This window comes from Cololabis saira, chromosome 15 (assembly GCF_033807715.1).
Source record: "Cololabis saira isolate AMF1-May2022 chromosome 15, fColSai1.1, whole genome shotgun sequence".
NCBI classification, from domain to species: Eukaryota; Metazoa; Chordata; class Actinopteri; order Beloniformes; family Belonidae; genus Cololabis; species Cololabis saira.
In genome coordinates this window covers 22,252,422-22,273,461 of record NC_084601.1, presented here as the reverse complement: position 1 = coordinate 22,273,461, position 21,040 = coordinate 22,252,422, and the positions used below count along the sequence as shown (strand labels likewise).

The following is a 21,040-nucleotide window of genomic DNA, read 5'->3' as shown; positions in this document are numbered from 1 at the left end:
GTCTTTGTATGTTTTGACCGTATAGAAACGTAATTGTTGCCATTGTAAGAATGAGATGTACCTGCTGTATTCTACTGCCCTTACTTTTGAACAACTTGCGCTTTTTATTATTTTACCTCTTTTCTTATCATTTTATTTAATCTAATTTTTTTACTTACTGTTTAATTGTGTCTTGCCACTTTTAAAGTTGATGTAAAGCACTTTGAATTACCTTGTGTTGAATTGTACTATACAAATAAACTTGCCTTGCCTTCAGCCAGGGCCTGGGGGTCCTGGCAGGCCCCGTCCTGCAGAGGAGCCTCAGCAGCGATGGGGGCCCCGCAGGTGTCCACAGTCCACTGTTCGGCAGCATGCATGGAGGGTCTCAGTTCCAAAGCCAACCACCAGAACCGGAACCGGATCGGAACCTGATGTTCAAGTACCGAGCGTTCCCCGACGCCTACGTGAGTTCACCTGTTTCTACATTTTCTGACCTTCTGAAACCTTCCAACACTGAGGTCCTAACTTCTTATAAATAACATGGAGGGTTTTTCATCCCAACGTTTAACAAAAATGAGGAAAAAAAGAATAAAAATCCTGTTTGCATTAATAAGCACCTCCCTTCCAGTTTAAAGGTAAAATATGGGGATTTTTGTTTTATTTATGCCTGCAAACACAGTTTAACACATTGAGGTTGTACATCGTCTGTATTGACAAGCATATAGTAGCAGCACTTTCACTTGTTAACGCAGGGTTTTGATATTCCTCTGACCTAAAATCCAATATTTTATCTCTGTAGCACGTTAAACTCCAAATAGTCTGGAAATGATTTAATAACTTAAACTTATTTGCAGCAACAGTTGCATCTGTAAGACTATTGCTAATGTCTCTCCCTCCTGGCATTGTGTTCACACATCTAAATTCTCCAGACCAGCAAAACTGCCAAAACATCTGCTTTTATACCCACTGATGGTCAATAATCTCCATCAATGATGGATGATGATCAGCACCCACCTGGGTGTAACTGACACATCCAGTGGAAGCAATAAGGAGGTACTTTGGATTGCCAACATGACCTATATTTCTTTTTTTCCTGTGTGCAAGTGGTGATGGTGGGGGGAGGTGAATGGTTCAGAGAAAATGCTTATTTAATATTCCTGTGATCCCGCACTCTGAGGTGTGTTTGAGCGGCTTGTCTGGACTCGTTCTGCTACATTTGTGCCTGGGGGGGACCAAACTTGTCGTCAAATGATTTTCATGGGAATGACACAACCCCCTGTACGCTGCAACAACCAGCGCTGCTTGCTCTGCTTGCGGTTTAATCACAAGATTAGACTCTGATGAAGATCAGATCACAATTTATGAGCAGGTGATTCAAAAAACTTCACTTAACCTTGTGTTGACACTTTTGTTCCTGTCTCTGAAGAAACAAAGGAAAATTATTTAAACTTAATTGTCCTCAGATTGGCAACAACGAAAGTCTTTATGTTGGAATGTTGTAAAACACGTAGAAGTCAGGCGACCAGAGTCTGCGACGTGGAAATCTGCCTTTCGTAATTGCTTTCACTCAGTGATGAGGAACTGTATGTTCCTTGGTGTCAGAGAACGCGCTATACCAGCGTTGCCAGACGAAAGTTTCTTCAGAAACAGAAGATTCCATCTTCATGATTTCAGAGGAAGAACATTGCTGCCAGACCGGAGCTGCCAAAGACTCGGCAACTTTCATCGACGACAGCTTTCATCACCGGCAGCTCAAGTTTCCTCCTCCACCCTGAAATACTTAAACGGTGATTTCACTGCAATCTGCTTCATAATTCACTGACATGTTGTCACTGATGACAAACAAACAAATGTCCAAGGCTCCACCCCTGCACCTGAGACTCGGGGCCTCCGCAAGTGCAAAAGGCAGATCATAGATTAGAGCATCGCAAAAATTAATGCTGGGAGATGTCGTTATTCTAGAAATTTAACTTGAAAGTCAATCTTGAACTTCAGATTCTCTGATCCGTCCTGTGGAACAGATTGACGCATCACAGGACCATCATCTGACCTCTTCCGCCACCCTGAGCTTTTACTTAAGTGGGGCCCCTAAACAGGAAGCTGCCCAGGGCCTCAAAAATATCACCATCATCCCTGCAGCAGCTGAAATTTTTGTTGTTGTTGTTTTATTTCTTTTTTTTGAACGAACTCTCCGCACCCGTCTCAGATATGTCTGATCCTGCAGAGACATGGCCACGCCTCTCCTTTACACTCGCTGCACTCATTTAATTGATGAGGCGGAAACAACAGAAGAAGCGGTAGATCCATGAGAAGACCTGGGGCCTGTACTACGAAGCGGGATTTGGGGTTAGCGAGGTAACTTCAGGTTTAACCCTGGGTTTTCAGGACTACGACGGTGGTTCACTTCTCACCGGGGTACATCGCCATGGTAACTTATGCTGAACAGCTAACCTGCTCCGGAGCAGGTTATGTTCGAGATACAGATCGCCGGGTATAAAAGCACCGCCCACTGACCAATCAGCTTTCTTGGAAAATGGCATGCCCTTTCGAATAGAATCCAGTGGAGCTCGGTGCGCGGATCGTGAGAGGATCCCTCCGAAGAGAACGCGTATTCAGGGACCGCCAAAACCCCTTTGCTTTCCCTGATGAGTACCTGTATAAACGATCCAAAAAAAAAGAAAAAAAAGAAAAAAGAGGTGGAGGAGAAAATAAAAAATAAATCAATCAATGAATAAATAAAACAAATCATCACCCAAAATCCGATGTACAGTCAATCCAAAACTAATACCAATTAAATAAATAAATCAAGAAGAAATCAAAAAGAAGATGCATTTGTAAGGGGATAGCAAAAAAGGGATTTTCAATTTCGTCCCTCGAACATTCTGAGAAGTCACTTTAAAATACTAAATACCCCCCTCCTGAAAAAATTAAAAATAAAATAAAATAAATTAAAAAAAACAATTCTTTGGTACAGCATCAGCACAAGTTATCGGTCAACAACAATAGTTATAGAACCAATATATACAGGACTGTCTCAGAAAATTAGAATATTGTGATTTTCTGTAATGCAAACACAAAAACAAAAAAATGTCATACATTCTGGATTCATTACAAATCAACTGAAATATTGCAAGCCTTTTATTATTTTAATATTGCTGATCATGGTTTACAGTTTAAGATTAAGATTCCCAGAATATTCAAATATATGTTTATATCCCTATGAATTTACGCATTTATACAGTCAGCGATCTTTTGCCAGCTGTCTTTCCTGCATTTTGCAGCTGCAACTGTGTTGCTTTTTGCCTGTATTATATGCCTATACTCATCATATTTCCGTAAAATTATTGTTTGCTCTTCGCTACTGAAATAAGCGGCTCTGACAGCGGACTTCTCCATGCTTGCGATTGGTCATGCGCTGAAAACACCGCCCCTTTTATGTGCACGCGCTCATATCCAGATTGGAGAAACCTGGGTTGATATACCGAGTTGATAACCACCGTCGTGTGACCGCTTAGCGTGATTGCAATTGTCCGGGTTAGTGAATCTGGATAAGGAAAAGATATCCTGGGTATGTTGAACTTGCTTCGTAGTACAGGCCCCTGAAGTAATGAATTTGTTTTCAGACCTGCAATGAAATCCAGTTAAGAGTACCAGAAAACAACACACACAAACACCACCTTGACTGTAGATCTGCAGATGACCTCTTGACCTCTCAGGAGGCACAAGTTTACCAAACTGACCAAAGGAGCTTGATAAATATTCTGGCGTACAGACGATATTTTGGTGACTTCAAGGTGTACAGGTCCTGTGGCTGCAACACAACCCAAAACCATGACTCTTCCTCCACCCTGCTTAGCAGCGGCTATGAGTTTCACTGTTGCTGGACTTTAAAAGATCCAACAGTTCCCCTTTGATCTCATTCGTACATACTGTTCCAGAAGTTGGTATTGTTGTTAAAACACACCTTGAGGCTCCAGACCATCAAACATCTGGTTTTTTTTAGAGGCGTGCACACCTGCTGATGATGGTACGGATGGAACGATGGGGTTCATCAGTGTCTGTTTACAACTCTTAGTTCAGTTTAAAATATCATGTCCTGTTCTTGAGGTCATCTTTACCTCATCTTCAGACCTTTTTCCTCACATGACTGTACATGTAAAGTTGTTTTGTAAGAACGTGCGTTGCCTCTGGGGGGGTTTACCGTCGTCTTACTGGAGGTGTCTTGTTGGGGCGGTTGAAGTGGCTCTGCATGAAAGACGTGTGCGTGTGCATGTGCATGTGCGTGACCTTTCCTTTGAGTGTGACGTTTATGTGATCTTTCCCGCATGTTCATTCACGTCCTCCTGGCTCAGTGAGGTTAATTGTTTGTCAGAAAGTGTGTGGGTGTAAAGACTGGAGTTGCAGGGTTAGAGAAAGTGATTCCTCCGAGGCCTTCTTCCCGAGGGGCTCCTCCGGGTTTCGTACTCACAAAACACCTTGTTCCTCTCTGAAAGTTCTGCAAACGCCACAGGCCAGGTCTGAAGGACCTCCTGTCTGGGGCCTCCAGTACCTGTGGCCCCAGCTGCCTCTGTGTGTGTGATGTGTGGATGGTGTGTGGGTGGTCTGGTGTGCTCAGAAAGTGTAACGCTGCTGTATTTTTTTAAAGTTTGGTTCTCTTTCAGGATGGATTCAACAAGCTTTAAAACATTCCTTACCTGAGTCATTTCTGTCTCTGCAGCTCACCAAAGAGAAGGAACATGGGAAGCTCAATCCTCGTCCTGGAAAGGTGAGTCTAAATGTCAAAGTAACACACCTTTAAATGAGTGTTACTCATTTAAAGGTAACACATTTTCACCTTTAAATGAGTGTTACTCATTTAAAGGTTAATATCGTCACATCATTTAAAGGTGCTAATTGACCCCTATAAGTCCATGACAATCAGAACACTGAGTCTTATAACGGACAAGAGAGTTGGTCGAAGGTCCAACCTCAACAATTTTTTATTTTTATTTTTTATTTATTTATTTTTTTGCACAGTGATAATACAATAATTTTTTTATCATAAAAAGACAAATAATTTGTGCAGGAGAGGAAAAGAAGCCTGAAGGGCTTATAAGAAATCCTCCCCTCAATACAAAGTCACCAAAAACAAATCAGTCAATAGCAAAAGAATGCAGGTACGACAAAGAGGTAAATGAAAGTTCTTCCCTCCTCTAACTGAATGAGAATGAATATCTGATAACAGAAAAAAATTATGAAAAGTGCCTGGAATGTCTTGTTTGCAATAAATGAACTTAAACATAAACAGGCATGTTTGAAACTTGTTAATAGAAAAAATTGATAATAATTTAAATTTGCTAAATAAGGGCGCAGAAGGTGCTTGATGAGAAGAAATTCTGGTTCCATTCCTGAACTCTGGACCGGTTCCAGACCTCGCTCGGGTCCTCGAGGGCGCCTGAGTTTACTCAACCGGTCCACATGTGTTTGTACTGGGTCCCTGTGGATGTCCTGTCGTGGTGTAGGGGCTACTGGGTCCAGTTGGGTCCCGGATGGGCCGATGGACGGAGGAGAAATGTTATTTGAGGTCTGTTATTATGTATTTTTAGTGGCCTTTTTAATCAGCAGGGCTCAGTGAAGTGAGCAAAAACAGTCATCCGTTGGGTTTTCCCAAATATTAGTGTCATAGATGTTTCAGTGTCACAGCTGCTCACTGCAGGGTTGCAGTGCACCCATCAGGTAGGGGTGGGCGATATGACGATATTAGGTAATGAAAGGTTACAACGTGAAGATGATCTTTCAAACTGCAGACATCGTGGGATCTAGGACACATTCTATAAATTGCAGTTCTCAGACTCACCAGACGTATAGACGTCACCAACCTGACCGACCAATTAAAGACGCTACCCGCCTCCTTGTCTGTGTGTGCAGCGGTAGAGTATGGAGACTGTTGGCTAAAAGCCAAATGGAGTAGGTCGCAAAGAACATTCCACCTCAATTATATGGAATTGGTTTACCGTAAGTAGCTCAAGCACATGTAATTTGCAAAATGTGCACGGAAACCGTTCGCCCGTTGGGCGGTAACACGAGGAATCTGTTTAATCCCCTGAAGAGGAAGCACCCCAAGCAAAAACCGTGATATGATACTTTTGACATATCGTTCCTAACATCAGGTTAGTTTTAGAAAACCAACTAAAGCCATCCGGTTGGGGTTAGGACTAACTAAACCAACGGCAGAGTCATCATCTTCATCAGATGGCCCTTTTAGATCCCGCTCATCCTGTTCCCGAGAGCATGCTATTAATTCTCAAATGTCAGGCTTGCTTCTGCTTGCTCCTGAGAGGAGGAGCTGCCTGAAGGCTCTGAACATGTCTGAGCTCAGGAGATACGCATGTTCAAGGGCTGCCTCATATGCCAGAGAGCTCTGACCTTTAACAAAGCGATAATTAGATGTGTTCCAGGGAATTATTCTGGCTCACGTTCATCCTTTTTCTCATGTTCCTGTTATTGAGCAGCTCTAGCTAAAACTCTGTCATTGAGGGCTGGAGCTGCTGATGGATGGATGTTATGATATACAGAGAGGCCTTGTTCCCGTGACTTTAGTGATGTTTATTGAAAGGAGTTTGGAGGTGGAGAGGGGAAGACTGCTGCTTTTCCACTAGCACATACTCATTGGCTCTACTCAACTTGGCCTGGTTTCTTTTCCACTACAATCCAGCACCTGGAGCAGAAGTAGGAGGTTGGAGTGAAGCTGCTGTGACGTATTTGATTGTGTGATCTAAACGAAGAAGACAACAACACTAAAGATGTAGAACCTGGAGGAGATGATATATGTGCTGCTGGGTCTGTGGCTTGTGTTCAATATCAAGTTAAAAAATGAGAGTGAGAACAACTTCAAGCGGCAACACTTTTTATTGTTTTTTTAGTTTGTCTCGGCGCTGCTGAAAAGTCAGCTGGGAGCCGCGAGCAGCTATGAAGCTATGAGCTTCTGGTAGATCTGGTCGTTCCTTATCGCCCGTCTATATCCCTTTTTTTAATTCTTTCCTCAGCCACCAGGTTTATGAACATCTGCACCTCAGAGTTGGATCTCAGAACCTCAGAAAAAGTATCTACTCGGCACGTTAGACCCCTAGTGGGAAAGCACAAAACTGAGGCGAGTCGAGTCGGGCTGAGTAGGTAATAGTGGAAAAGTGCCATACGAGTCACAGGCCGCGAGTGGATCTTGGACAGCCTGCAGAACAATAGCTTCTGTAAAAGCTACTCAAACAAGTGAGCTACCTGGAGCACTCCTGTGCTTATTTTTAACCAATAGAGGCGAGTGTGACGAGAATCCACAATGTGAGCTCTTATGATCCATAATAACCTCTCACGACCTCTAATAACCTCATTTAATTCAATAATACTTTTGTGATGGAATTTTCAATCCCTCTGTGAGGTCCCCTCAGGTCAGACCAGCATTGGGTTTAGTTTGGGTTTAGATGTCTGCAAAGATGTTGCTTTGAGAACTGCAGGTTATTTTGTCCGAGGAGCACCGAGCTGAGCTGTTCTGGTGAAACTGCAGCGCTGACGACTGTCTGTGTCACTCCTGCGTTGAAACTTGAGATGTACATTTTTACCCTTTCGCATGCAAAAGAGAGTTAAATAATTCACTAATTTGAGCCTTATTGCCAAGTATTTTGTTTTAGAAGGATACTTTTTCCACAATAGGATTGTGTACTTTGATGACTTATTGATAGCAGTCGTTTAATTGGAATCAGGTGTGTGCAGGGAAACATTTAAAATGTGCAGGAAAACAGTGCTCATTTTCCTATGTAATGACAGATCGAACCCGTTGAGCAGGTTGAATACTTCACACAGGGGAGCGAGTTTTGTGGCCCATTCTGTGTTACTGAAACGTGCCGCCAGCGGTGACTGTTTCTCTGAAAGAAATCTCGAGTGCCTCTCGTATCCAAAAACTCTGGCCGGCCATCTGCACTTGGAAAGCCTCTCACTTCCGTGTACAACAGAGGACGTCGTTCTGCGTCCATCAAGGGCGTATTCTTGCGGAACACTGTTAAGCTCAGGTGACATTTTTCGGTTCGCCATCATGTCTCCATGAATGAAACGGTGTGTAGACCAGTGTTGTTTTTGGCAGCTATTTTAGATTTAGTCTAAGGGCCTGATTTACTAAAGGTTTGCGTGCGTAAAAAGGTGTGCAAACTTGACATCACCCGCAAACCAATGTGCGAGCTGATCTACTAACAGCGTGCAAAGAGGACTGCGCCTCTCAAATGAGCAAAATAGCACACGTTGTTCATTTAGTACTTTTGCCCTGATGAATAATCAATTCTTTCTTTTGGTAATGTTTAAATTTATTTGCTGTAGTTCATGAATGTGGTTATTTACTTCCACTAATATCTCTAACTCCAACTCGTCAAATTTCATTTTGCGCTTGCGACTATCCTGCTTTCCATCCAGACTCTCCATGGCGCAAACCCTAAGACACGCAACACCTCATTTAAATACTGCGGTTTGCGCCTGTTATCAATTGCGCAAGCATTCTTAGTTGATCACCCGCAAAACACACAACAGCAGCACGTGCAAACTTTTTCAGTGCACACGCAATTTAGTACTCTTTATTTAGGGTCTTAGTAAATCAGGCCCTTAGTCTTTTGGACGAAAATGCTTATTAGTTTTGGTAACATTGTAGTCATTTCTATATGTGATAGTTTTAGTTGACGAAAACTCAAAAAGTATTTATTCCAGTTTTAGTCAGTTTTCGTTAAAAAAAGTTAAAAAAAAAGTATTTTCACCAATATTTACAATAATAAAGGTATATTCTGTTTAAGCCTAAAGCTAGCAGACTTTACGTATGATAAAGCTGCACATACTGTATATCTCGACCTGTTTAACATATCGCGACGTGCTGACGGAACATAAACACAGAAAGAGAGGACCACACCGTCACTGAATGTAAACATGGTTAAACATGCTGCTAATGTTACAAAAAAGCCAAGTGTGCTGTTCATTTAGACACATGGGGAACAGCAACACGTCTCAAATGCTATATTTTCGTCTACGTTTCAGACAGTCACTCAAACATGGGTCAATATAAAAGCCGCCCAGTCCCTGCACGCACCGACACAACACCACCTGGAAAAAGTCCTCTCGATGTGTTCAAGGTGCCGTTGGTTGGCAGAAACGGTGCACATTACAAATCCTCATGCCCGTCTTCCTGAAAAATGCATCGTACACAAACGAGCAACGTTGCCTCATTGTCAACATCGGTGGACTCGTCCGCCTGAATTGCATCCCAAACTGACTCACCTTGTTATGGTGGAAGCTGGAAGAGGAAGGCTTGCTACCTTTTTAACAGAGGCCACGACAAATGTCCTTAACAGCGAAAAACACTGACTCTCCTCCAATAACGAAAGGCTTCTTGGCTTTAGTAATGCAGTTAGCCACTAAGACTGATTTTTTTAGTGCAGGCACATGTGTTGAAGCTGTGGTCCTCGTAATTGTTTTCGGTCCATCATATTCACATTTTTATTCTTTCACATAATTCCAAGGGCTTGTTTTTGAATGCTTGGTCTCCATGTGGCAACTTAGTTTTTAGTGTTAGCTAGCTGGGTGTGGAGCGCGAGGGTCACCTGTTGTGATAAACACATAATTTAAGTATGAGTCTTTATTTATTTTCTTTTAAATGCAGCTTTCTTTTTTGCTGGTACTCTGTGACCCTTGTTTGTGTGTTTTTAAGAAGCAAAGTTTGTTTGTTGGCCATTTTCTGTCAGGGTTAGCATGCAGCCTTGCTGATGCTAACAGCATCAGTAAACAGCTGAGTCAAGAGAGCGGGAGCGAGGAAGAGACACATTTCCAAAATGAAATACCGGAATACCAACTGAAATGAAATGGCATATAAGTTTTGGGATTTTTATTGTGGCCCGGTACCAATCCCCAGCCCGGTGGTCCATGGTCTCCACATGATGGTGGACGAGGTCAGTGACAGGGTTGCTACGGGTGCTTGAAATCCTTGAAAGTGCTTGAATTTCAATGTTGTGTTTTCAAGGCCTGAAAAGTGCTTGAATTTTAGTTTACTAAGTGCTTGAAAATGCTTGAAATTATAACTCTGTGTCTTTCACAAAATTGGGATCAGACTGTATAGTTTAGTTATTACAAGGAGAGATAAAATCTGTAAGATGAAACATAACTAGATGTTTCTAGTTACATCTAGCATGATACAATGTACATAATTGTGATAAAAAGCAGAACAAATAATTATGAATATATATATATATATATATATATATATATATATATATATATATATATATATATATATATATATATATATATATGTGTGTATACACACTGTGTGTATGTATGTATGTGTATATATATATATATATATATATATATATATATATAATTCCCGTAGATATTTTACCCCAGCGATAAGGTGCTTGAAGATTTTGAAAATGACCCTTGAAAGTGCTTGAAAAGTGCTTGAATTTGACCTTGAAAAATGTGTAGTAACCCTGCAGTGAGGTCGGGGGGGAGGGTACATCAGCAAAATGTTTTTGAAACTGGGCAACGTTTGCTCTCCGGGAGGGTGAGAGATGGCTTTCACAAAGGAGTGGAGGTGAACTGGTGGAATGTGACACCTCTGGCCCGGATCGTCTCAATCTGTCACTAAGCTCACCTGAGAAACAGACACAGCATCTCTCCACACTTACAGGAGGTTGACGTGGTAAATCTGTGTTGTTTCGCCCCTGTCAGAACGCACAATATGTGACAACAAAGAATCCTTGCCAAGTTGCGAGTAATGTAGAGTTGGAAGATGGGACCAATACAAGGACTTTGTGTCCCGATGACACTTGTCTCCACTGTGCCCCCGTTGTACAGGCGTAATTGACTGGAGTCTGGAGCAAATTCGCCTGGGCACCTCGTTGGGTAATCCAAGAAGACTAACACAAAAAGGAATGCTCATGCACTCCACTGGAATGGTGCGATTAGAGCCATACTGGTGCGATTAAATGGCACATCTATTAATGTATTTATTACAGATCCCCATTAGTCCTAACTGCAGTGAAGACTATTCTTCCTGGGGTCCAACATTGCACACATAAAACAATAAAATACAATTAAAACATAACTAAATCTAAACAAAAATGATCTGAGATGTAATGGAATTCAACCCTTAAATTGTTGAAACCAGCCAGAACCAAACAACAAAAAATATTCCATTTTACACATTCTTTACACTTTTCAATAAACCAAGAATTTCAGAATAAACCAACTAACTAAAACTGACTTCCTTGCTAAGTGCTGGTTTTCTTAATTTATTTTTGAATCTAGCTTTATTGTTTATCATGGTTAAATGTGGTGGAAGCTTATTCCAATATGTTACTGCTCTTTACGTTGTAGTCCTCTTTAGTGCATCGGTTCTTGGTAGAGGAAGAGTAAAGTGAACAGCAGAAGCAGATCTGGTTGCATAGCCATGTTGAGTATTGCTGGGTTTTAGATGTGATGACAAATTGATAGGTTTACCAATATTCCAGATGTTGAAACAAAATGTTACCAGGCTACACGCCTAATGGGAGATATATATACATACATACATACATACATACATACATACATACATACATACATACATACATACATGCACATACACACGCATACTCTAAATGAAATAGAAGAGGGCCCGTTTCCCACTTAAGGAGGAAGAGGACAAGTTTGACAATCTGTCTCTAGGGCCCATTGTTACACCAAGCACATATAATCCCCCAAAAAGAGCTTCTGGATATATATATATATATATATATATATATATATATATATATATATATATATATATATATATATATATATATATGAGTTTACACAAAATAGTTGGAATCATTTGCTGACAGCTTGGTCCCCCCCAGTTCAAAAATCCTATCTGCGCCCCTGTATGGTGGGGCTTGAGGCACGAAGGTTTCTAGGGGGCTCTGTTGAGCCTTTAGGCCACGCCCATTAATGCAAACCATTAAATATAAAAAAATAAAATAAAATCCTACAGATACAATAGGGCCTTCTCACTGTCAGTGCTCGGGCCCTAATGATAAGAAAAGAGGTAAAATAATAAAAAGCACAAGTTATTAAAAAGTAAGGGCATTAGAGTAAAGCAGGTACACATCTCATTCTTACAATGGCAAGAATTACGTTTCTATACGGTCAAAACGTACAAAGACCGGGTCAAATACAGTATTACAAAAGTAATCTGTGCCGATTCATGCCGTGAATCAGACCAACAGAAAATGGTTGTCTGTTGGGCACCAGGAACTTGCCGTTTTTCCTGAACTGGTCTGGAGGTCATGACTCACCAGTTTCAGCCTAGCCTTAACAATAGAAAGGTGTGACCAGCTCCTTGTCAGATCCAGGTGGGAGGGGAGAGGAGCTGGAAATGACTGGAAATGACATGGAAAATGTGCTGGGAGGTGATCGTCTTGATGCTGGAACATGGCGAGCAGCATCGCTCGTAGATAATGGCGTAATGGCTACTGTCACCATCCTCAGACACGTCTGGGAAACGCTCTCAATGCTATGGTTACTTGTTATAACAGGTGACAAATAGTGACAAAATTAAAAGTGTCTCTCAATCAATCAAAAAAGTATCATTTTGAATTTCCTCCAGTTAGTAATGGCAGTAAACCTTCACTGTGTGGCACTGTTCCAGAACCTTTTAATAAACTCTTGTGACCACTAGTGACCATCCCATGGGAAGACCTTTCTTACTTGGGTCTATCTATGTCTCAGAGACTCGGTCTTAGCTTCTCATTATCCGTCGAGGGAGATTTTGTGTGAAACTGCTGGTCCAGAAACCGATTCAGCTGGTTTTGAGTCGGTTTTTCTAACTCTTCCACTCATGAATAAAACATCTGAGAAAGTTGATGGAGGAGTCCGCTGTTCTCCGGTCTCCAACATCATGTGTCGATCAACAGGTTTTCTCTTCGTCTTTCTAGATGTACGTCTTCGACCGTCCGGGGATGTGCGGCCAGAGGATTGAGATGCACAGTGATGTCACCGACGCCACTTCCTGGGAACTGCAGGAAACCTTCTCCATCAGGGTTGTCAGAGGAGGGTGAGTTCAAAACGTTAACTGCAGGGGGCCGGAGCAGGCACGGCTCACCTGTAAATCCCCTGAACCTAATTACGGAGAGCTGGGTTCTGATTGGCTCAGAGATCAACTACATTATTGGTTGAGAGCAGCAACGTGGGATTAACTGTAAAACAGGAAAACCTCTGAGAACAAACAGGTCTTCCTTATTAAATCTGTATCAATCACCACAAAATATATTACAGCTCAAACCCATACACATATACATCACAAATGCATCGCAATAAGAAAATAAAACGATATGTAAAATAAAGGCAGAAATACAAACAAATATTTTTTGTCTATATTGTTGTATGGAAGGCAATTGATTTTATTCTAAAAGCTCAGCGTACAGACGCCTTTTTGTCTAGAGAGGTCCCCGCCGAAATGAAGTCATTGAGAGAAAAAACACAAAATGCGTGGGGTTCAAACTATCTGCAATGAAATGAACGTTTGTTTTTAAATTAAGCATGAGTGGGGTTTTTTATTTTTTATTCCACTTTTTCTGGTGTGGAGCTCATCATCTACCACCATGTTCAAGGTTTGTCTGATATAGATAACTGGAGTATATCGTAAATGCCTACTGAGGGTTCTGATTCAGGACACGCAGTAAGTCCAGTTGGTATCAGTTTTTGTTTTCGCTCATTCCAGAGAACTGTTCCCATCCACTCTGATCTCTTCTACTTGTTCAAGGGAAGGTGTGGGGCTGCCCCCGTTCTTGAGGTGATACAGGAACATATACAGTCCATGGTTGCAAGGCACAAGTATCTGGTTAGTGTTGCATTTGGAACTGGACTCGCACTTGACCTCTAACTTGTTTCTCTCGTTAAATAAATAGGTTAAAGCCTCATTCTTTCCTCATAGCACCTTCACGTGTTTAGAGCTTTAGCCCGAGGCGCTCTGACAGTAGAGAATAGATGAAACTGCCAAGTATGAGACCTTTCCAAAGTAAACTAAAGATTCCTTCAGTGGTTAACACACCCATATAACAGGTTTAAACACACACGCTTCACATGAAGAATGTAGTAGCAGTGTGACGGAGCTGCTGCAATAGATCCTACTCTGGTTTAACCTTTCAGGGACCAAGTGGTGCTGCAGGGTCGGCATCATGGTTACCCATTTACGCATCACTTAGGCACAGGAGTGGCCCGATACTGGTGTGGGCTGTTACTCATCTAGGTAAGGGTAGTCCTCAAAGGATTGAATCAACACAATCTGACTTATTCATGGTTCCTGAAAATGTTGTTGGACTTCCTTAATGTCTTTGGAAGGCATGTTTGCTTGACAGAAGGTGAAAAGTCTTCAAGAACCAAGAAAAGGAAGTCCACATGCTTTGTATCTGGCTTTTGAACCAAAGTGTAACAATTGGCATCTAAACTCAAACTGCTTTAAAACTCCACAATCCAGAAAGACTAACAATATTCATCTGAACTACCCAGCAATTCAAGTGAGACGCAATTTCCAAAGAACTTTAAGATTCCTCCTGGACTACATCCAGGCTTTGACATCACTAATACCGTATGTGTGTGTGTATAAATGCATTCTAAACACAAGGTGACTGCAATATCTGTGTGAGACTGAAAAGCAGCAACCCTATTAAAATGAAGGCTTGGCCAATGGCTAGAACTCAGTGACTGTAACTACCTTTTGAAAACAGGAAGGTCAAACCTACTTCTCTGAAGACTATTGAAAAATGACAGAAAAGTCAGAACAGTGCAAGAGTTTTGCCAGAGGAGAGCGAGGTGCTTTTTAGACAAAATCACACTAGTTCTCATAACAAAACCCTTGTAAATGTATACGACAGCTGAACCAAACTCTGTAGACACAATACTGGTCTGAACTGAGTGCACTCACAAATAACTTACAGTGACTGAAATTTCCATCACACAGTTCTGGGGAGAAGACTATTCCCCCCAAAAAATGCTTATTCAGAGCCAGTTAATTATCCGAAATATATTCTTTGTGTCAAGACAAAAGAATCTCCTCATAAGACTGAAACTAGGTCTACTACACCAGACGAGACTGTGCAAGGTGATGGTGAAATCTGTTAATCTGTTTCATGATTCCGGTCCACCTGCATCTCAAAGACAAAGGACACTCTATTGAGGATAATAATGGACACGTTTTCTGGTGCACTCCCCTTCGGATTCTGATTCAACTTTATTGTCATTACACATGTACAAGTATAGAGCAACGAAATGCAGTTGAGCATCCAACCAGAAGTGCAACAAAGTATTATAGTAAATATAGTATATACAGATTATAAAGTGCTATACAAGAGGGTGGCTTAAGGCCTGACCTGGTACTATTGGTAATAAGTTTGAAAAAAAGTAGACAGATGAAATTAACATTAAATAATATGAAATAATGCTAGTGTAAATATTCAGTGCATATTGACTTGAGTGCAAACAAATGGTATAAGTGTCTACAGTGCAGATAGAGTGGTGTAATGAGGATCAGAGGGGAGTAGAGTTCAAAAGAGTAACAGCTCTGGGGAAGAAGCTGTTACTCAGACGGCTGGTCCTTGACCGTAAGCTCCTAAAGCGCCTGCCTGAGGGCAGGAGGGAGAACAGTCTGTGAGCAGGGTGAGAAGAGGGATGCTGCGGGCACGACGCAGACCAGAATCAGAATCATGTTTATTTGGCCAAGTCAGGTCAAACAAGACATGGAATTTGATTCTATTATTTTCGCTCACTGTACGGTAAATAGGCAAATGACAGCTCTTATTAACATATATACAATTTTAAAAAGGTGAAAGGTGCAGCAGTATGAAGTAGACATGATTATTAAAAGGTGCATTGTTACAGCATATGATTGTGGTTATTATTATTATTTCACAGTGATTGATTACTCTGAGACTCTATGAGTGATGAGAGTTCCTTAGAACAACAGCTTGGGGGAAGAAATTGTCTCTGTGTCTGGAGGTTTTGGCTTACAGTGCTCTGTAGTGCCGGGAGGAGTTTAAACAGAGTTCAGACAGTGTTCCTTCTGGACGTCCTCGATGCTTAATGGGAGGATACCAGACCCATTTCACTGAGACACTTCTTAGGAAGTGGATTGGTTTGGGTGATGAGGCTCAGTGACGGTAGCTAACTTAAGAAGACAAAAATAATCCTTTTAATGTTTTGATATTCCTTTCATTCATTCATTCATTATCTTACCCGTTTTATCCCTTGCGGGGTCACGGGGGTCTGCTGGAGCCTATCCCAGCTCATTTTAGGTGAGAGGCAGGGGTTACACCCTGGACAGGTCACCAGTCCATCACAGGGCCACATATAAACACACAAACCATGCTCACAACCACACTCACGCTCACACCTACGGTGTACCCGGAGAAAACCCACGCAAGCACGGGGAGAACATGCAAACTCCACACAGAAAGGCCCCTGCCGGGCCTGGGAGTCGAACCGGGGACCTTCTTGCTGTGAGGCAACAGTGCTAACCACTAAGCCACCGTGCTGCCCTATTTTTTTTTATATTTGATGTCCTATTTTAAACCACTCTTGTCTCTTTATGTACTGCAAAGTTTTTCCAAGAGGTTTCTGAAGAGGGCTTTTGAGGGGTCTTGTAATATATGTGAAATTAGCTGCGGAGGCTAAAACTGCCCTTTTAACCTGCCCTGATACGAAGAACTAGGAGGCTTGGCGGCATTACCCCAGCCTCCCAGTTCTTAGGGCATGACTGTGGGATACCGACTGTCAGACGGTGGAGTTTGAGGACGCTGCCTACTAGCCGGGACAGTTTTAGGGTGTTACATCCTAGCCGGGACAGTTTTAGGGTGTTACATCCTAGCCGGGACAGTTTTAGGGTGATACATCCTAGCCGGGGCAGTTTTAGGGTACAGTACTGCCCTCCAGCAACTGTCTTGTAACCTTCCTCTCACCAACGTTCACTCTTCCTCAGGTGGGTGTTGTACGAGAAACCTAACTTCAAAGGGGAGAAGATTGCCCTGCACGAGGGCGACACAGAGCTCACCTGCCCCTTCAGGACCCTGGAGGAGGAGCCTCAAAACGGACAGCAGGAGGGGGAGGGGCAGAACGGACAGACGAGTGACGACCCGGTGGAGAAGAAGCCGGCTCAGAGGTCCATCATCGGATCTGTACGCCGTGCAGTCAGGGTGAGATTCCAGATGCTTTATTGTCACATGCACATTTTATTTGATTTTTTTTTTAATTTTTAATTTTATTCTTTATTTCATTAATTAAAAGAAAAACAAAACAGTTCAATATAATTACAACAAATCTCTTTCCTTGAATGAAAGGGAACAGAAAGAAGACTAAGCTTATTTTATCTGTCCTTTTCTTTAAGAAATCAAATTTCAATTAATGTAATAATAAAAAAAACTAATTACAAATTACGCAATTTAAGAAAAAAAACACTTTCCAATAAACGTAAATAAAAAAAAACAAAAAAACAAAAACAAAACTACAACAAAGTTATAAAATAACACAAAATTGCTGTCGTCAAACACAGAAAGTCGTATTCTTTTTTGATACAAAGAAAAGAAATATGACAACGGTGCTAAAGAGAGAGAGAGAGAGAGAAAGAAACCCCACCTAACTTAACAATTATCATGATATTTCCTAATCAAACTGGCTTTTATTATTCTTTTAAATGTAATGTTTGATTTGCATTCTTTGGCTTCTGTATCCAGATTGTTCCATAAACTGATACCTTTTACAGAAACACAACGTTCCATTCATTTTGTCCTGAATTTTTTTTTTATTTCAACAGTTTTAACTGAAGGAATAATGGTTTACACCAGGCACTGAAATTCTTAACCTGCAAAAATATCTAAAGAAGTACATTCTGTCCTGACAGGTGATGAAGCAGGTTTGAATATCACAGGTATCTGACAACCCTCAAAACAGCAGTCAGGAAAAACAACTGTAATGACTTTCTGTGGTCCAACTGTGATTAGTTCTAATAAAACTAGTATGATGGGATGTTTGAAACATTTTAAGAAAAAAACAACACAGGTGGGAGTATAATTCCATGAAAATGGGTCTGAATTTCTGACTTTATAAACCTATACATTTGAGAGAAAACTTGAACCTGAAACCAGATGGTTTGTGTCCTTGTTTCCCTTCCTGGATCAGTCCTGGTCTTAGGTCAGTCCCGGTTTCAGTTCTTCACAGGGAGGTTCTTATTTAGGAAGTTAAATGTTAAAATGGTTAATTTTACAGTATGTCTCCAATTAATCTGGATGTTGATTCTCACCTGGTAATTTGGAGCCTCCTGGTGGCTGCAGGAGAACTACACACGTAGAGTCGGCATGGACAGAAATTACTCTTACTTAAACTTTAACGTGAGAAAGTTGATTAATGTTTACATATTTTGCCTACATTGTAAGAGTGAATAGAAGTAATCCGCTGTCCCTGATGGTAACGAGGAGATTCTCCGCAGTTCCATCTATGCAACTTGTTCTTTTATCTGATTTTCGTATTGTCGTTGATCAGGACTACAGTGTTCCAGAGATCAGTCTGTTCCCAGAAGAGAACGCCGAGGGGAAGAAGGTGATCTTCAGGGACACTTCAGAGGACGCCAGGATCTTTGGTTTCCCCATCAAGGCCAACTCCATCATCATCAATGCTGGACTGTAAGTGATGAATCAGGAGCAGAAATGTTGTTCATCCCAGTTTGATGCGTTTATGCAGCGACCCGGTGATATACAAACAATACCAACGGATACACCTCCGTTCATACAAAACAACAGCATGATACCAGAGCGCTGTGACGGCCAGATCTGCAAGAACTAAGCTCCAAATATATAATTTAAATCCCAGTTGAATAGTCTGCTGGACAGAATGAAGGATGGTGAAATAAAGATTGGATTTAATGAGAGATCCCATCCTTGGGAGCAAGGCCAGGCTGCCAATACTCGCTGTTGAATCTCAATATAATACTAGTATTAATATGTTGCAAAACTACACAGTCATGCAATTCATGCAACAACTCAAAAAACAGCTTTAGTAACATTAACTCGAATCAGAATCGAATCAGATAAAATCTTGATAATCGATTCTGAATCTTAAGAATCTGAATCGAATCGATTCTTGACATTTGAATCGATCCCCAGCCCTGCTTCTAACTAGGAAACTTGTTAAGAACCTTGTTGAGAATGAAGAGTTTAGCATCTTCGACACCTTCGCCAGACTGATGTGCAAACTGGGGATCAGCGTTGTCTGCAGTGTAAGACACAATTAAATCTTTTCTAAGGATTCCATGAGCACAGCGTTAAGGGAAACTAAAATCATTAATCTCTTTGGGTTTTGTGGATTCAGGAATGAGAATAATGCTGGAGGTTTTCCAAAGTTTTGGAATTTGCAGAAATCCACTGACGTTTGTAAAGTCCCAGTGATGATCCACAGTTCTGGAGACGTTCTGGGAGGCTGGATCAGGTCTGGACCGTTCAGTTTTGGACAGTCTTCACTAAAATCTTGTCTTCTGCTCCTCAGCTGGCTTGTGTTCTCGCAGCCCTTCTTCCAGGGCGACCCACGAGTCCTGGAGGTGGGGGGTTATTCCAACCCGGCATCCTGGGGGGTTGAGCAGCCTTATGTGGGTTCTCTGCACCCCCTCAAAGTGGTAAGCGGTTGACTCTTTTCCCAGCTCCCAAGTGATATACAGTAATCCCTCGTTTTTCGCGGGGTTACGTTCCAAAAAGAACCCATAAGTGAAATCCGCAAAGTAGCAACCTTTTTTTTTTTTTTTTTTTTACAATTATTATACAAGGCTTCAAATTGCGGAGATCAGCCCCGCCCCACCGCGACCAGATTAATTGTATTTGAACAGGAGAAAATGAAAAATTATTATGAAAAAAGATACAGTAGGACAAATTGTGACTGGCGCGTATTTCACTGCTCTTCTGATGCCGCTGCATCCTGACTCGCTCTGTAGAGTCTTTTTCTTCTAAAGCCCGCGGTGCAGGTGTGTTTTTTTGAGAGAAGAACATAGTTATGGGTAGTTGTTGTCGATCTTTTTTCTTCTGGGCAAAAAGATTCTTCTAAACCGACACCATTGATTATATTTGAGAACTGTAATGAACGATTCATCAAAGGGTCCCGTTCTTGAGCTGCTCGCTGAAGCTCATTGGCCATTCTTAGCATTGTTGCTAAACGACCAACATTATTGACATACAGGAAGTGAAGAAGTGGGGAGACTATTTAGCCAATCAGAATGCAGAACAAGATGCACAATGCAAATCCGTGAAGCAGCGAGACACGAAAGGTGAACCGCGTTATAGCCAGGGATTACTGTATAATGAGTGATCTCTGATTGCCTACTGATCGATCACTTGTCTTTGTTTACACCAGGGCGAACCTACAGTGGAAAACATGAGCGAACCAAAGGTAGGAGGATAAAAAAACATCCATCTTGCAGATACAGTCTTGTCCAGAAGCAGTCCTAGTCATGATCATTGATTCATCTCCAGATGGTGATCTATGACAAACCGTACTTCTCCGGGAAGTCGCGCATCGTCACCATGGACATGCGGGACTTTATAACCAGGACAGACCGGCAGCAGACCGCCTTCATGTACAGTGTCGGCTCACTCAAAGTCCTTGGAGGAGTGTGAGTGTCGGCCCGCAGTATCTGTGTTCGTTGATAATGCTGGTATGATGACGTTTCTGTCTGCTTGTGCAGATGGGTGGGCTACGAGAAGGAGGGGTTCCGCGGACACCAGTACCTGCTGGAAGAGGGGGAGTACCATGACTGGAGGACATGGGGGGGCTGCGACTCCGAGCTTCGCTCTGCCAGGGTCATCCGAGCTGTAAGTCTCTTATTTCTAGTGCTATATCACAATAACACAGCTCTCAAGTAACTCAGAACCCTATAACGCTTTGTTTTTTTGGGGTGTGGAGGACCCCAAGGCACCATGTTGGGACCCCATTGCCTTAACTTTTCTCTTTCTTTAGAAATGTCCATTAAAGGGGTCCGAGCTAAAACCTTCAAGGATTGAACTATAGC

At 41.9% G+C, this 21,040-nt stretch overlaps 1 protein-coding gene across 1 annotated transcript in view; it reads left to right on the top strand.

The window, feature by feature from the left end:
• crybg2 (crystallin beta-gamma domain containing 2) overlaps window positions 1-21,040 on the top strand; it is a 70,781-nt gene that overhangs the window by 31,543 nt on the left and 18,198 nt on the right. Inside the window, exons 7-15 of the mRNA XM_061741088.1 lie at window positions 257-443; window positions 4,697-4,744; window positions 12,939-13,057; window positions 16,976-17,189; window positions 18,532-18,671; window positions 19,531-19,657; window positions 20,386-20,421; window positions 20,505-20,644; window positions 20,717-20,843. Coding sequence (XP_061597072.1) covers window positions 257-443; window positions 4,697-4,744; window positions 12,939-13,057; window positions 16,976-17,189; window positions 18,532-18,671; window positions 19,531-19,657; window positions 20,386-20,421; window positions 20,505-20,644; window positions 20,717-20,843 — 1,138 coding nt within the window. The remainder of the gene's footprint in view (window positions 1-256; window positions 444-4,696; window positions 4,745-12,938; window positions 13,058-16,975; window positions 17,190-18,531; window positions 18,672-19,530; window positions 19,658-20,385; window positions 20,422-20,504; window positions 20,645-20,716; window positions 20,844-21,040) is intronic.